Below are 17,371 nucleotides of genomic sequence, written 5' to 3'. Positions count from 1 at the left end.
GCGGGGTCAGTGTGTAGGGAGGTGGTGCGGGGTCAGTGTGTAGGGAGGTGGTGTGGAGTCAGTGTGTAGGGTGGTAGTGCGGAGTCAGTGTGCAGGGAGGTGGTGCGGAGTCAGTGTATAGGGTGGAGACAGAGTGACGGAGTCAGTGTATAGGGTGGAGACAGAGTGGTGGAGTCAGTGTATAGGGTGGAGACACAGAGTGGTGGAGTCAGTGTATAGGGTGGAGACACAGAGTGGTGGAGTCAGTGTAAAGGGTGGCGGCAGAGAGCACTGGAGTCAGTGTATAGGGTGGAAACAGAGTGACGGAGTCGGTGTGTAGGGTGGTGGTGCGGAGTCAGTGTGTAGGGTAGTGGTGCAGAGTCAGTGTGTAGGGTGGTGGTGCGGAGTCAGTGTGTAGGGAGGTGGTGCGGAATCAGTGTGTAGGGAGGTGGTGCAGATTCATTGTGTAGGGTGGTGGTGCGGAGTCATTGTGTAGGGTGGTGGTGCAGAGTCAGTGTGTAGGGAGGTGGTGCGGAGTCAGTGTGTAGGGTGGTAGTGTGGAGTCAGTGTGTAGGGAGGTGGTGCGGAGTCAGTGTGTAGGGTGGTAGTGTGGAGTCAGTGTGTAGGGTGGTAGTGTGGAGTCAGTGTGTAGGGTGGTAGTGTGGAGTCAGTGTGTAGGGTGGTAGTGTGGAGTCAGTGTGTAGGGTGGTAGTGTGGAGTCAGTGTGTAGGGAGGTGGTGCGGGGTCAGTGTGTAGGGAGGTGGTGCGGGGTCAGTGTGTAGGGAGGTGGTGTGGAGTCAGTGTGTAGGGTGGTAGTGCGGAGTCAGTGTGCAGGGAGGTGGTGCGGAGTCAGTGTGTAGGGAGGTGGTGCGGAGTCAGTGTGTAGGGAGGTGGTGCGGAGTCAGTGTGTAGGGAGGTGGTGCGGAGTCAGTGTGTAGGGAGGTGGTGCGGAGTCAGTGTGTAGGGTGGTAGTGTGGAGTCAGTGTGTAGGGTGGTAGTGTGGAGTCAGTGTGTAGGGAGGTGGTGCGGAGTCAGTGTGTAGGGAGGTGGTGCGGAGTCAGTGTGTAGGGTGGTAGTGTGGAGTCAGTGTGTAGGGAGGTGGTGTGGAGTCAGTGTGTAGGGTGGTAGTGTGGAGTCAGTGTGTAGGGAGGTGGTGCGGAGTCCGTGTGTAGGGAGGTGGTGCGGAGTCAGTGTGTAGGGAGGTGGTGCGGAGTCAGTGTGTAGGGAGGTGGTGCGGAGTCATTGTGTAGGGTGGTAGTGTGGAGTCAGTGTGTAGGGAGGTGGTGCGGAGTCAGTGTGTAGGGTGGTAGTGTGGACTCAGTGTGTAGGGAGGTGGTGCGGAGTCAGTGTGTAGGGAGGTGGTGCGGAGTCAGTGTGTAGGGTGGTGGTGCGGAGTCAGTGTGTAGGGTGGTAGTGTGGAGTCAGTGTGTAGGGTGCTAGTGTGGAGTCAGTGTGTAGGGAGGTGGTGTGGAGTCAGTGTGTAGGGTGGTAGTGTGGAGTCAGTGTGTAGGGAGGTGGTGTGGAGTCAGTGTGTAGGGAGGTGGTGCGGAGTCAGTGTGTAGGGAGGTGGTGCGGAGTCAGTGTGTTATCCTGCCTCTTTACGCACTGACTCTGTGGCTGCGGCCGGACCGCCACATGTTACACAATCTTTTTTATAAAACCTGTAGTTGCTGCAGTTTGTGTCACAGAATTAGGGAGCGGTTTTGTGGCCTATCTGTCTACCAGCTTCTGCCATGTGCCGTCCGTCTCTCTCCCGGCCGGTGAACGGACACCACCACACGGAGTATGTGCACGCTGTATGCCAGAAAGTGAGCGCAGTTCACAGCACTTCATCCAATGCAATACAGCCGCACTACATCCATCAGCAGATGCACCAAGCTGGGCTCAGGTGGGACGCCGGCCCCTCTATGGTGTCCGCGCTGTCCCTGTATATGGCGGTGAGAGATATGCTGTGGGCTCCGCACAATACTCTGTATCCACCGGGCTGATTTCTTCGGCGCTCCATTGGGAGACCCAGACGATTGGGTGTATAGCTACTGCCTCCGGAGGCCACACAAAGCATTACACTAAAAAGTGTAAGGCCCCTCCCCTTCTGGCTATACACCCCCAGTGGGATCACTGGCTCACCAGTTTTCTGCTTTGTGCGAAGGAGGTCAGACATCCACGCATAGCTCCACTGTTTAGTCAGCAGCAGCTGCTGACTATATCGGATGGAAGAAAAGAGGGCCCATATAGGGCCCCCAGCATGCTCCCTTCTTACCCCACTTGTGGTTTGTAAGGTTGAGGTACCCATTGCGGGTACGGAGGCTGGAGCCCACATGCTGTTTTCCTTCCCCATCCCCCCTCAGGGCTCTGGGTGAAGTGGGATCTTACAGGTCTCCAGGCACTGAGACCGGGCTCCATCCACAGACCCAGAGAACCTGCTGGATATGGAGCTGAGTATCGTCAGGGACAGGCCCTGCTACATTAAGGTACTCTGTGTCCCCGGGCAAGCGCGCACACACACACCAGCATTGCTGGGAGTGTTAGTGCGCCGGGGGCAACAGCGCAGAGCGCTCGTGCTATTAGTCACTACAGCTTTGCTGAGTGACTTTATGTATTGGGAACTGCCGCGCCGGCCGTTGCTGGGTGTTTTTTACACTGTGGCGCGGCTGGGACTTGTGGTGCGCCGGGGACTTCCGCGCTGGCCGTGCACATGGACGGCCGCACTTATTACTCGAGTCCCCGGCTTTGCGGCCTAGTTTTCGTTTCGTTCCCGCCTCCAGCCCTGCCAGTCAGGGGAGAGGCGGGACGCTGTACAGACAGTCAGCGCCGAGGGCTGGAGTCTGCTTTGCATTCTCCAGCCCCCTTCACTGGACACAGTGGGACGCCAGTTTCCCGCTCTTGTCTGGGGCACGCCCACGGCCCGCCCCTCGTCACACGAGCTGGAGAAGGACGCCGGCAGCCATTCCTGCACGCCGTCCGAGCTGGGGAACGGAGACATGCTCTGGGCAACCAACACAGGGCTCTGGCGACCACACACCCGCGTTATAGGCGGGCGGTACGCAGCACCTGAAGTGCTGACCCCACTAAATACCGAAGTGTCCATTTGTATTTTATGCTTGTATGCTATACACTGCACTGTAGGTCGCTATCTTTGGCTATATGACCTTCTAGATGGCGAGATAACAGCAGCAAAAAAGCAAGGGTGCTAAGGCACAGGTTTTCTAGGCTGCTTGTATTGCATGGCTGAAGTGTTCATTTGTACTTATGCTTGTATGCTATACATTGCACTGTACGGTCGCTACTCTTGGCTATATTCTCCTAGAGGGCTGGACAACTGCAGCAAAAAAGCATGGGTGCCAAGGCACAGGCTTTATAGGCTGCTTGTACTGCATGTGCTGAAGTGTTCATTTGTATATATGCTTGTATGCTATACATTGCACTGTACGGTCGCTACTCTGGGCTATATTCTCCTAGATGGCTGGACAACAGCAGCAAAAAAGCAAGGGTGCCAAGGCACAGGCTTTCTATGCTGCTTGTATTGCATGTGCTGAAGTGTTTATGCTTGTATGTTGTACATTGCATAGATGACTAGAATACAGCAGCAAAAAAGCAACACAGGCTTTCTATGCTGCTTTTCCTGCAGATACTGTTCCACCGGCAGGTTTCACTGACCCCCATTGTGGGCAATGCTCCCCTGTAGCACTTGGTCAGCCGGGGTCTCTACTAGAAGTGGCCAAAGAAACCACCTGTGAACCCTGTCCAGGGACAGGGACGGAGATTGTCATGGGATGGAGACTTTGTACTGCAGACAGGCCATGGGCAATCTTGATTAATGCTCCCTGGCCACCCTCATTTGGAACGTACTCAGTACTCCGGGGGGGTCCCAGGCATTCCAGGGTGAAGGCTCTGACACGGACGACAGTCCCAGACAGCCTAAGCTAGCTCGCTGGGTACGACACTCGGCTTCATCACTGGTCAAGGTCCCAGCAGGACGACTCTCTGTATGATGAGGCAGACGTAGCTGATCAGGGCTTTGGTCCTGACACCGCTCTCAATCCGGATACACCGGATGGTGACGCCATAGTGAATGATCTTATAGCGTCCATCAATGGAATGTTGCATATTTCTCCCTCAGCTCCCCCAGTGGAGGAGTCAGCTTCACAGCAGGAGAAATCCTTTTTCAGTACTCATGCGTAGATTGAGTACTTTTTCTGACCACGCTGACTTCAGAGACGCAGTTCAGAAACACCACGCTTACCAGATAAACGTTTTCTCCAAACGTATTAAGGATGCACGTTATCCCTTTACCCTGATGTGGTACAGCCCTGGACCCAGGGTCCAAAGGTGGATCCCCCAATCTCCAGGCTTGCGGCTAGATCCATAGTTGCAGGGGAGATGGGAATTCACTTAAAGATGCCATTAACAGACAGATAGACCTCGGGTTGAAATCTGTCTGTGAAGCTATCAGCGTGTCGGTTGCTCCGGCATTCGCAGCCGTATGGGCACCCTAACCTATTTCAGCTGGTCTTGCGCAGCTGGTCTTGAGCACATGTACATCTGTGCCGCAGGTGGTGTCCTTAACCTCGCAATGTCTGCATTGCGACTTACCCTAGTAATGCTGTCCTGGGGGGACAGTCGAGGTTGGTCCTTCCCAGGCTCGGGCAAGTCCCAATTGTACTCGTCTAAAAGGGCTCAAAAGGCTCAGAGGGGCTCAGATTCCGGCCGGGCTCATTCACGCCCAAGGAAGGCAGCAGGAGGAACCGCTGCCAAGGCGATCTCCTCATGTATTTCAGCTCTCTCTCCCCGCATCCGCGGTTGGTGGCAGAATCTCCCGCTTCTGGGTACATTTAGCTGCCACAGGTCACAGACCGGTGGGTGAGAGACATTGTGTCTCACGTGTACAGGATAGAGCTCTGTTCTCGTCCTCCGGCTCGATTCTTCAGCTTCCCCCCCCCCCCACCCCCCCCCCACCGAGCCGATGCTCTTCTGCAGGCAGAAGGAGTGGTAATCCCTGTTCCTCTTCAGGAACAAGACACGGTTTTTTCCTCCAATCTTATTGGGGTGCCAAAAAAGGGTGGCTTTTTCCGTTCCGTTCTGGACCTAAAACTGCTCACCAAGCACGTGAAGGCCAGGCGGTTCCGGATGTAACCCTCCGCTCCGTCATTGCCTCAATGTCTCAAGGAGATTTTCCTAGCATCAATAGACATCAGGATGCTTATCCCCTCGTGCCGATTGCTCCAGAGCACCAGCGTTTGCTGCGTTTCGTTATTGAAGACGAGCATCTTCAGTGCGTAGCCCTGCCCTTCGGTCTGGCGACAGCCCTACGGGTTTTCACCAAGTTCAGGGCAGCAGTGGGAGCAGTCCTGCACTCTCAGGGTCACTCTGTGATCCTTACTGGACGATCCACTTGTCAAGGCACCCTCTCAAGAGGCATGCCGACACAGCCTGAACGTGGCGCTGGAGACTCTCCAGAGTTTCGGGTGGATCATCAACTTTTCAAGGTTACATCGGGCACCGACCCAATCGCTGACATATCTGGGCATGGAGTTTCACACTCCCTCAGCGATAGTGAAGCTTTCGCTGGACAAGCAGCGTTCACTACAGACGGGGGTGCAGTCTCTCCTTCAAGGCCAGTCACACCCCTTAAGACGCCTCATGCAGAGGCAGTCACCTTCGCGCAGTTTCACTGCGTCCACTTCAATGGGACATGCTTTGCCAATGGGTTGGGGAGTCGACGTCCCTAGAAAGGAACGTTTCCCTTCTCAGACGGTCAAGGACTCTCTCCAGAGGAGTCCATCCTTCAGATCAATGTTCTGGAAATCTGGGCAGTGCATCTTGCCCTGCAAGCCTTCCAGCAGTGGCTGGAAGGAAAACAGATCCGAATTCAGTCGGACAATTCCACAGCGGTGGCAGACATCGCCCACCAAGGCGGAACACGCATCGCCAAGCCTACCAGGCAATCCGGCGGATTCTGATGTGGGTGGGGGACAGAGCATCCACCATATCCGCAGTTCACATCCCGGGCGTAGAAAATTGGGAAGCAGACTTCCTCAGTCGCCTGGGCATGGACGCAGGGGAATGGCCTCTGCACCCAGTATGGTGTCAGGAAATCTGTAGCCGCTGGAGGATGCCGGACGTCGACCTAATGGCGTCTCGGCACAACAACAAGGTCCCGATTTTCATGGCGCGGTCTCACGAGCAAAGAGCTCTGGCGGCAGGCGCCCTAGTTCAGGATTGGTCGCAGTTCCAGCTACCCTATGTGTTTCCTACTCTGGCACTGTTGCCCAGAGTGCTACGCAAGCTCAGCTCCGCTTGCCGCCGCGCCATCCTCGTCGTCTCAGACTGACCGAGGAGGTCGTGGTCCCGGATCTGTGGCATCTCACGGTCGGCCAACCGTGGGCACTCTCAGACCGGCCAGACTTACTGTCCCAAGGGCCGTTTTTTCCACTGAATTCTACGGCCCTGATCCGGACTGTGTGGACATCGAGTCCGAGATCCTAGCGTCTTCAGGATTATCTCAAGACGTCATTGCCACCATGAGACGGGCTAGGAAGCCGACGTCTGCCAAAATCTCCCACAAGACGTGGAAGTTATTCTTATCTTGGTGCTCTGCTTAGGGAGTGTCTCCCTGGCCATTTGCATTGTCTCCTTTTTCCCCCCTTCCTGCATCTGGATTGGGAAAAGGTTTGTCGCTCGGCTCCCTTAAAGGACAAGTCGCAGCGCTGTCGGTATTCTTTCAGAAGCGCCTAGTACGACTTCCTCAGGTACGCACGTTCCTGCAGGGGGATTATCACATTGTCCCTCCGTACAAGAGGCCGTCAGACCCATGGGATCTGCTCAGGGTATTAATTGCTCTCTAGGAGCCGCCCTTCGAGCCTCTGAGGGTTGTTTTCACTTTCTCGACTTTCACAGAAAGTGGCCTTTCTGGTAGCGGTCACGTCTCTTCGGAGAGTGTCAGAACTAGCAGCGCGGTCATCCAGAGCTCCCTTCCTGGTGTTCACCAAGATAAGGTAGTGCTGCGTCCGATCCCAGAGTTTCTCCCTAAGGTGGTATCCCCTTTTTATCACAATCAGGATATCTCCTTACCTTCCTTTTCTCCATTTCATCGATATGTAATGGCTTTGCATTGTTGGATCTGGTGTAGAGCACCCAGAATCTACATTCCCGCACGGCGCTCCTGCGCCGCTCGGATGCACTCTTTGTCCTTGTCACTGGTCAGCGCAAGGGATCGCAGGCTGCAACATCCACCCTGGCTCAATGGATCAAGGAACCAATCCTTGAAGCCTACCGTTCTACTGGGCTTCCGGTTTCATCAGGGCTGAAGGCCCATTCTACCAGAGCCGTGGGTGCGTCCTGGGCATTACGGCACCAGGCTACGGCTCAACAGGTGTGCCAGGCAGCTACCTGGTCGAGTCTGCACACTTTCACCAAACATTATCAGGTGCATACCTATGCTTCGGCGGACGCCAGCCTAGGTAGAAGAGTCCTGCAGGCGGCAGTTGCCTCCCCGTAGGGGAGGGCTGTCTTTGCAGATCTAACATGAGGTATTTCTTTACCCACCCAGGGACAGCTTTTGGACGTCCCAATCGTCTGGGTCTCCCAATGGAGCGCCGAAGAAGAAGGGAATTTTGTTACTTACCGTAAATTCCTTTTCTTCTAGCTCCTATTGGGAGACCCAGCACCCGCCCTGTTGTCCTTCGGGATTTTTGGTTGTTTTCGGGTACACATGTTGTTCATGTTGAATGGTTTTCAGTTCTCCGATGTTACTTCGGAGTGAATTTGTTTAAACCAGTTATTGGCTTTCCTCCTTCTTGCTTTTGCACTAAAACTGGTGAGCCAGTGATCCCACTGGGGGTGTATAGCCAGAAGGGGAGGGGCCTTACACTTTTTAGTGTAATGCTTTGTGTGGCCTCCGGAGGCAGTAGCTATACACCCAATCGTCTGGGTCTCCCAATAGGAGCTAGAAGAAAAGGAATTTACGGTAAGTAACAAAATTCCCTTCTTTCTCCAGATGTCCCGCATTAACCCATTGTGTTCCCTCCAGATAAACTTTATTCTGTTTGTGAGAATCATCCGGATTCTGATGAAAAAGCTGCGGACGTCGGATGTTTGGGGAAACGACTTCAACCAGTACAAGTGAGTGTAGCCCCTCGTGTCAGGAGCACAGAGCCCTCACCTCGTGTGTCAGACAGAGGCGGCACAAATACACCTATATGGAAACAAAATCATTGACCCTCCCGTGTAGTGATGTCATCAGGAAGTACAGAAATTCCTGTAGACTATGCCCCTCTCCAATTGTAGTGATGTCATCAAGAAGTACAGAAATTCCTGTAGACTATGCCCCTCCCCCATGTAGTGATGTTATCAGGAAGTACAGAAAGTCCTGTAGACTATGCTCCTCCCCCATGTAGTGATGTCATCAGGAAGTACAGCAAGTCCTGTAGATTATGCTCCTCCCGTGTAGTGATGCCATAGGGAGGTGCAGCCAGTCTTGTAGACTATGCCCCTCCCCAATTGTAGTGATGTCATCAAGAAGTACAGAAATTCCTGTAGACTATGCCCCTCCCCATGTAGTGATGTCATCACAAGTACAGCCAGTCCTGTAGACTATGCCCCTCCCCCATGTAGTGATGTCATCAGGAAGTACAGAAATTCCTGTAGACTATGCCCCTCCCCCATGTAGTGATGTCATCAGGAAGTACAGAAAGTCCTGTAGACTATGCTCCTCCCCCATGTAGTGATGTCATCAGGAAGTACAGCAAGTCCTGTAGATTATGCTCCTCCCGTGTAGTGATGCCATAGGGAGGTGCAGCCAGTCCTGTAAACTATGCCCCTCCCCCATGTAGTGATGTCATCAGGAAGTACAGAAAATCCTGTAGACTATGCTCCTCCCCCATGTAGTGATGTCATCAGGAAGTACAGAAAATCCTGTAGACTATGCTCCTCCCCCATGTAGTGATGTCATCAGGAAGTACAGAAAGTCCTGTAGACTATGCCCCTCCCCAATTGTAGTGATGTCATCACAAGTACAGCCAGTCCTGTAGACTATGCCCCTCCCCCATGTAGTGATGTTATCAGGAAGTACAGAACGTCCTGTAGACTATGCTCCTCCCCCATGTAGTGATGTCATCAGGAAGTACAGCAAGTCCTGTAGATTATGCTCCTCCCGTAGAGTGATGCCATAGGGAGGTACAGCCAGTCCTGTAGACTATGCCCCTCCCCAATTGTAGTGATGTCATCAAGAAGTACAGAAATTCCTGTAGACTATGCCCCTCCCCCATGTAGTGATGTCATCACAAGTACAGCCAGTCCTGTAGAATATGCTGCCCCTCCCCCATGTAGTGATGTCATCAGGAAGTACAGAAATTCCTGTAGACTATGCCCCTCCCCCATGTAGTGATGTTATCAGGAAGTACAGAAAGTCCTGTAGACTATGCTCCTCCACCATGTAGTGATGTCATCAGGAAGTACAGCAAGTCCTGTAGATTATGCTCCTCCCGTGTAGTGATGCCATAGGGAGGTGCAGCCAGTCCTGTAGACTATGCCCCTCCCCAATTGTAGTGATGCCATCAAGAAGTACAGAAATTCCTGTAGACTATGCCCCTCCCCCATGTAGTGATGTCATCACAAGTACAGCCAGTCCTGTAGATTATGCCCCTCCCCCATGTAGTGATGTCATCAGGAAGTACAGAAATTCCTGTAGACTATGCCCCTCCCCCATGTAGTGATGTCATCAGGAAGTACAGAAAGTCCTGTAGACTATGCTCCTCCCCCATGTAGTGATGTCATCAGGAAGTACAGCAAGTCCTGTAGATTATGCTCCTCCCGTGTAGTGATGCCATAGGGAGGTGCAGCCAGTCCTGTAGACTATGCCCCTCCCCCATGTAGTGATGTCATCAGGAAGTACAGAAAATCCTGTAGACTATGCTCCTCCCCCATGTAGTGATGTCATCAGGAAGTACAGAAAGTCCTGTAGATTATGCTCCTCCCGTGTAGTGATGCCATAGGGAGGTGCAGCCAGTCCTGTAGACTATGCCCCTCCCCCATGTAGTGATGTCATCAGGAAGTACAGAAAATCCTGTAGACTATGCTCCTCCCCCATATAGTGATGTCATCAGGAAGTACAGAAATTCCTGTAGACTATGCCCCTCCCCCATATAGTGATGTCATCAGGAAGTACAGAAAATCCTGTAGACTATGCTCCTCCCCCATATAGTGATGTCATCAGGAAGTACAGAAAGTCCTGTAGACTATGCTCCTCCCCCATGTAGTGATGTCATCAGGAAGTACAGCAAGTCCTGTAGACTATGCTCCTCCCGTGTAGTGATGCCATAGGGAGGTGCAGCCAGTCCTGTAGACTATGCCCCTCCCCCTTGTAGTGATGTCATCAGGAAGTACAGAAAATCCTGTAGACTATGCTCCTCCCCCATATAGTGATGTCATCAGGAAGTACAGAAATTCCTGTAGACTATGCCCCTCCCCCATGTAGTGATGTCATCAGGAAGTACAGAAAGTCCTGTAGACTATGCTCCTCCCCATGTAGTGATGTCATCAGGAAGTACAGAAAGTCCTGTAGACTATGCTCCTCCCCCATGTAGTGATGTCATCAGGAAGTACAGAAAGTCCTGTAGACTATGCTCCTCCCCATGTAGTGATGTCATCAGGAAGTACAGCAAGTCCTGTAGACTATGCTCCTCCCGTGTAGTGATGCCATAGGGAGGTGCAGCCAGTCCTGTAGACTATGCTCCTCCCCCATGTAGTGATGTCATCAGGAAGTACAGCAAGTCCTGTAGACTATGCTCCTCCCGTGTAGTGATGCCATAGGGAGGTGCAGCCAGTCCTGTAGACTATGCTCCTCCCGTGTAGTGATGCCATAGGGAGGTGCAGCCAGTCCTGTAGACTATGCCCCTCCCCCATGTAGTGATGTCATCAGGAAGTACAGAAAATCCTGTAGACTATGCTCCTCCCCCATGTAGTGATGTCATCAGGAAGTACAGAAAGTCCTGTAGACTATGCTCCTCCCCATGTAGTGATATCATAGGGAGCAGCCAGTCCTGTAGACTGTGCCCCTCCCCATGAAGTGACATCATAGGAAATAGCCAGTCCTGTAGACTGTGCCCCTCCCCCATGAAGTGACATCATAGGGAGCAGCCAGTTCTGTAGACTATGCTCCTCCCCGTGTAGTGATGTCATAGGGAGCAGCCAGTCCTGTAGACTATGCTCCTCCCCCATGAAGTGACATCATAGGGAGCAGCCAGTCCTGTAGACTATGCCCCTCCCCATGAAGTGACATCATAGGGAGCAGCCAGTCCTATAGACTATGCCCCTCCCCCATGAAGTGACATCATAGGGAGCAGCCAGTTCTGTAGAATATGCTCCTTCCCGTGTAGTGACGTCATAGGGAGCAGTCAGTCCTGTAGACTATGCCCCTCCCCCATGTAGTGACTTCATGGGGAGCAGCCAGTCCTGTAGACTGTGGCCCTCCTCCATGAAGTGACATAATAGGGAGCAGCCAGTCCTGTAGACTATGCTCCTCTCCGTGTAGTGACATCATAGGGAGCAGCCAGTCCTGTATACTATGCCCCTCCCCCATGTAGTGATGTGATAGGGAGGTGCAGTCAGTCCTGTAGACTATGCCCCTCCCCTTGTAGTGATGTCATAGGGAGGTGCAGCCTGTCCTGTAGACTGTGCTCCTCCCCGTGTAGTGATGTCATAGGGAGCAGCCAGTCCTGTAGACTATGCCCCTCCCACATGTAGTGATGTCATCAGGAAGTACAGCAATATCTGTAGATTATGCTCCTCCCCATGTAGTGATGTCATCAGGGAGTACAGCAAGACCTGTAGACTATGCCTCTCCCCCATGTAGTGACATCATAGGGATCAGCCAGTCCTGTAGACTTTGCCCCTCCCCCATGAAGTGACATCATAGGGAGCAGCCAGTCCTGTAGACTATGCCCCTCCCCATGTAGTGATGTCATAGGGAGCAGCCTGTCCTGTAGACTATGCCACTCCCCCATGTAGTGATGTCATAGGGAGAAGCCAGTCCTGTAGACTATGCCCCTCCCCCATGAAGTGACATCATAGGAATCAGCCAGTCCTGTAGCCTATGCTCCCCCCCATGAAGTGACATCATAGGGAGGTGCAGCCAGTCCTGTAGACTGTGCCCCTCCCCCATGAAGTGACATTATAGGGAGCAGCCAGTCCTGTAGACTATGCCCCTCCCCCATGTAGTGATGTCATAGGGAGCAGCCTGTCCTGTAGACTATGCCCCTCCCCCATCTAGTGATGTCATAGGGAGCAGCCAGTCCTGTAGACTATGCCCCTCCCCCATGAAGTGACATCATAGGGATCAGCCAGTCCTGTAGACTATGCCTCTCCCCCATGAAGTGACATCATAGGGAGGTGCAGCCAGTCCTGTAGACTGTGCCCCTCCCCCATGAAGTGACATCATAGGGAGCAGCCAGTCCTGTAGACTATGCCCCTACACCATGAAGTGACATCATAGGGAGCAGCCAGTCCTGTAGACTATGCTCCTCCCCGTGTAGTGACATCATAGGGAGCAGCCAGTCCTGTAGACTATGCCCCTCCCCCATGTAGTGATGTCATAGGGAGCAGCCAGTCCTGTAGATTATGCCCCTCCCCCGTGTAGTGATGTGATAGGGAGCAGCCAGTCCTGTAGACTATGCCCCTCCCCCGTGTAGTGATGTGATAGGGAGCAGCCAGTCCTGTAGATTATGCCCCTCCCCCGTGTAGTGATGTGATAGGGAGCAGCCAGTCCTGTAGACTATGCCAATCCCCCGTGTAGTGATGTGATAGGGAGCAGCCAGTCCTGTAGACTATGCCCCTCCCCCGTGTAATGATGTGATAGGGAGCAGCCAGTCCTGTAGACTATGCCCCTCCCCCGTGTAGTGATGTGATAGGGAGCAGCCAGTCCTGTGGACTATGCCCCTCCCCCGTGTAGTGATGTGATAGGGAGCAGCCAGTCCTGTAGACTATGCCCCTCCCCCGTGTAGTGATGTGATAGGGAGCAGCCAGTCCTGTAGATTATGCCCCTCCCCCGTGTAGTGATGTGATAGGGAGCAGCCAGTCCTGTAGACTATGCCAATCCCCCGTGTAGTGATGTGATAGGGAGCAGCCAGTCCTGTAGACTATGCCCCTCCCCCGTGTAATGATGTGATAGGGAGCAGCCAGTCCTGTAGACTATGCCCCTCCCCCGTGTAGTGATGTGATAGGGAGCAGCCAGTCCTGTGGACTATGCCCCTCCCCCGTGTAGTGATGTCATAGGGAGCAGCCAGTCCTGTAGATTATGCCCCTCCCCCGTGTAGTGATGTCATAGGGAGCAGCCAGTCCTGTAGACTATGCCCCTCCCCCGTGTAGTGATGTGAGAGGGAGCAGCCAGTCCTGTAGACTATGCCCCTCCCCCGTGTAGTGATGTGATAGGGAGCAGCCAGTCCTGTAGACTATGCCCCTCCCCCGTATTGTAATACCAGTGCTATATATGCTGTTGACTTTCGCCTTTATGGCTGCCATATCACGTTGTCACTCAGCATAGCAGCTATGACATTTCTCCTCTGATGATGGTGTTGATGGTTTCGATGTTTCGGTGGATGGGCCCCAGCGTTGGTGGCCCCCGCAGCGCTCATGTTCTTTGTGGTCTCTACAGGAGATTGGCCAGATCTACGCTCCTCCTCATTCCGCTCTTTGGGGTCCATTACATCATCTTTGCCTTCTTCCCGGAGGATGTGAGCAGCGGCACAGTGGAGATCCGCTTATCTTTTGAGTTGGCGCTCGGTTCATTCCAGGTGATTGCATTGCGGCACGATTGGCGGCCATTATACCATACATCTGTGTGCCAGGGCTGGCAATGCCTGCTTTCCACATGTTACAGGCATTCTGGTTCCCCTCATTGTATCACTGTCAGCGCTATAAAAGTAAGAATCTTCTGTGTGCGCTCCCCTAAAGGGTGCTTTACACGCTGCGACATCGCGATCGATCACGGGGTCACGTCGTTAGTGACGCACATCCGGCGCCGGTAGCCACATCGCAACATGTGACACCGAGGAGCGACGATGAACGAGCGCAAAAACAGCAAAAATCGTTGACACGTCGCTCCTTTTCATAATATCGTTACTGCTGCAGGTACGATGTTACGATGTTGTTCGTCGTTCTTGCGGCAGCACACATCGCTGTGTATGAAGCCACAGGAGCGAGGAACCTCTCCTTACATGCGGCCGCCTGCAATGAGGAAGGAAGGGGGTAGGCGGGATGTTCCGGCCGCTCATCTCCGCCCCTCCACTTCTATTGAATGGCTGCCGTGTGACGTCGCTGTGGCGCCGAACGAACCGCCCCCTTAGAAAGGAGGCGGATCGCCGGCCAGAGCGACGTCGCAGGGAAGGTAAGTCCGTGTGACGGGTGTAAGCGAGGATGTGCACCACGGGAAGCGATTTGCCCGTGTCGCACAACCGACGGGGGCGGGTACGCTCGCTAGCGATATCGCTGCGTATAAAGTGCCCTTTAGAGTGCTGGGGATGGCCCACATGTGCCCGCTCTACCCTGTGCTGGGGACAGCCTACGTGTGCCTGCTCTACCCTGTGCTGGGGACAGCCTACGTGTGCCTGCTCTACCCTGTGCTTGGGATGGCCTACATGTGCCCACTCTACCCTATGCTGGGGACGGCCCACATGTGCCCGCTCTACCCTGTGCTGGGGACGGCCCACATGTGCCCACTCTACCCTGTGCTGGGGACGGCCTACGTGTACTCGCTCTACCCTGTGCTGGGGACGGCCTACGTGTGCCCGCTCTACCCTGTGCTGGGGATGGCCTACGTGTGCCCGCTCTACCCCGTGCTGAGGACAGCCTACATGTGCCCACTCTACCCTGTGCTGGGGACGGCCTACGTGTGCCCGCTCTACCCTGTGCTGGGGATGGCCTACGTGTGCCCGCTCTACCCTGTGCTGAGGACAGCCTACGTGTGCCCGCTCTACCCTGTGCTGGGGACGGCCTACGTGTGCCCGCTCTACCCTGTGCTGGGGACGGCCTATGTGCGCCCGCTCTACCCTGTGCTGAGGACAGCCTACGTGTGTCCACTGTACCATGTGCTGGGGACGGCCTACGTGTGCCCGCTCTACCCTGTGCTGGGGACAGCCTACATGTGCCCGCTCTACCCTGTGCTGAGGACAGCCTACATGTGCCCGCTCTACCCTGTGCTGGGGATGGCCTACGTGTGCCTGCTCTACCCTGTGCTGAGGACAGCCTACGTGTGCCCGCTCTACCCTGTGCTGAGGACAGCCTACGTGTGCCTGCTCTACCCTGTGCTGAGGATAGCCTACGTGTGCCTGCTCTACCCTGTGCTGGGGACGGCCTACGTGCGCCCGCTCTACCCTGTTCTGAGGACAGCCTACGTGTGCCTGCTCTACCCTGTGCTGGGGACGGCCTACGTGTGCCCGCTCTACCCTGTGCTGAGGACAGCCTAAGAAAGAAAAGTTTTTTTCAGCTCACCCGTAGTATTTTTTCACCTGGCTCCAGGACCCAGAACGGTGCAGGGATGTAAATTCCGTGTTCAGGAATATAAAGCAACAAGTAGTGGAAATTCCTTTCCTGATCCAGCAACACGTCCGAGATAGATGTGAATTAAAAATTCATTTTATTGAAAAATTGTTAAAACACCAATCATCAGAATGACATCCAAAAACATTTTTTCCCTTAAAAAGAAAGCGTCTTACCCTGTGCTGGGGACCATGTTCAGTGGTCCGTGCACGGGCAGAAGGCAGCCGGCTCCTGGATGAAGATTCTAGAAGATTCAATGGTTTTTTTGTTCACGAAAACTTTCTTAGATAAAATTATAGTTTTTATTGTGCATATTTAAAAAAAAATGTATCCTTTAAAAACACGTGTCTATCCGTCCTTACGCGTTTCGAGCTCCTAGGAGCTCTTACTCATAGCACAGACAACATTGCAATGCTCAAAGTATATGTGCACAAACTAACTCAATAGTCACTGGAAACCCCCCCCTAGAGTCACTCATCCCCATCAGCTGCTGGACATACCCACTATCCCGCATCAGAACCCCCCCCCCCTAGAGTCACTCATCTCCATCAGCTGCTGGACATACCCACTAACCCGCATCAGAACCCCCCCTAGAGTCACTCATCTCCATCAGCTGCTGGACATACCCACTATCCCGCATCAGAACCCCCCCTAGAGTCACTCTTCCCCATCAGCTGCTGGACATACCCACTATCCCGCATAAACACCCCCCCCCCCCTAGAGTCACTCATCCCTGTTGTGAATGTCAGTTATGCTTTGGCTGCTGGAAGGCTCCCTCTTGTGGCCAGGAATGGTTTGGACATAAACCAGGTGTGTTGAGCAATGGGCGTTTCCATTGCTAACTCTCTGCTTATTTAAATCCTGGTCTGATAGCAGGCTATGCCGGATGTCAGTTGTTCTTTGTTCACCAGCCTGCTTCATTCTGCTCCACACCACATCTACCCCAGATAAGTGCTTTGCTCTTTATTTGTTGTTTGGTTCTTTTACTCTTATCTGAGTTTGTCATTTGCTGTGGTTGTTTTCAGCTTATTTGCATGCAGGGATCTTCCCTCGCAGTTGCTTAGCTGGGAAACTCCCTGCAGTTCTGTGTGGAGTATAGCTCCTTTAAGTCCATGTGTTTGTGGCTTTTTGAATTTGTAATGATTCTTGTTTTCTGTTCATTGGTATGACAAGAGCGCCTGGTATAGGACGGAGTGCAGATCGTGCGATCTGAGGGCCTTTTTGTACTATTATATACCAATATGGATGACGTAAAGTAGAGATTATAGCAAAACCGGAGTGTAACTACTTTAAATAAAAATATTTTATTTGTCAAAAATCACTTACAAACACGTACAATTAAAATAAGGGTGTTTGAGAAAGGGAGGAAACACTTTCCCTTGCCTAGCCCTTCCTCAAAGACGGGGGTCGGCGTCCTAAGGTGAAGACGCCCCCGTTCCTCGACGGCTTAACCCTGATCAGTCCCTCCCTCAAGGGTAAGAGATATCCCCCAAAAAGATGGAATCAACCCCAACACTGGTAACACCAAAGTGAGGAAGAGGTGCTCAGTCCACAGTAGCTAATTTGTCTGTATCACTACTTGGGTGAGTGAGGGTAGGGTCCAGGGATGTTGTCATGTATTAGGAGTCCATGTGCTCAGTATAAAGGATAGAAATGAGAGTCACATAGATAGAGACCATAGTATGCTTTTGTCAATTATAGACACAGTTCATATGTAATTGGTACAACAGATGCCCATTAAGGACATGAATCATATTGGATATATGAAGGTTCAAGAAATGCCCGACGCGTTTCGCCCTTGTCAATGTTCGGGGGCTCATCAGGGGCTTTCCAACATATTCTTGAACGAAGTGTCCACTTT

The 17,371-nt window shown here is 53.1% G+C and overlaps 1 protein-coding gene across 2 annotated transcripts in view; it reads left to right on the top strand.

Moving 5' to 3' along the window:
- The window catches only part of SCTR (secretin receptor), a 164,859-nt gene that overhangs the window by 71,859 nt on the left and 75,629 nt on the right, over window positions 1-17,371 (top strand). For both annotated transcript variants that reach the window (XM_075318739.1, XM_075318738.1), the window contains exons 10-11: window positions 8,009-8,100; window positions 13,628-13,766. In XM_075318739.1, the coding sequence (XP_075174854.1) occupies window positions 8,009-8,100; window positions 13,628-13,766 (231 nt within the window). The remainder of the gene's footprint in view (window positions 1-8,008; window positions 8,101-13,627; window positions 13,767-17,371) is intronic.

Source organism: Anomaloglossus baeobatrachus, chromosome 7 (assembly GCF_048569485.1).
Source record: "Anomaloglossus baeobatrachus isolate aAnoBae1 chromosome 7, aAnoBae1.hap1, whole genome shotgun sequence".
In the NCBI taxonomy this organism is placed as follows: domain Eukaryota; kingdom Metazoa; phylum Chordata; class Amphibia; order Anura; family Aromobatidae; genus Anomaloglossus; species Anomaloglossus baeobatrachus.
The sequence above is the reverse complement of the archived record's forward strand: the minus strand, read 5'-3'. Positions and strand labels throughout refer to the sequence as shown.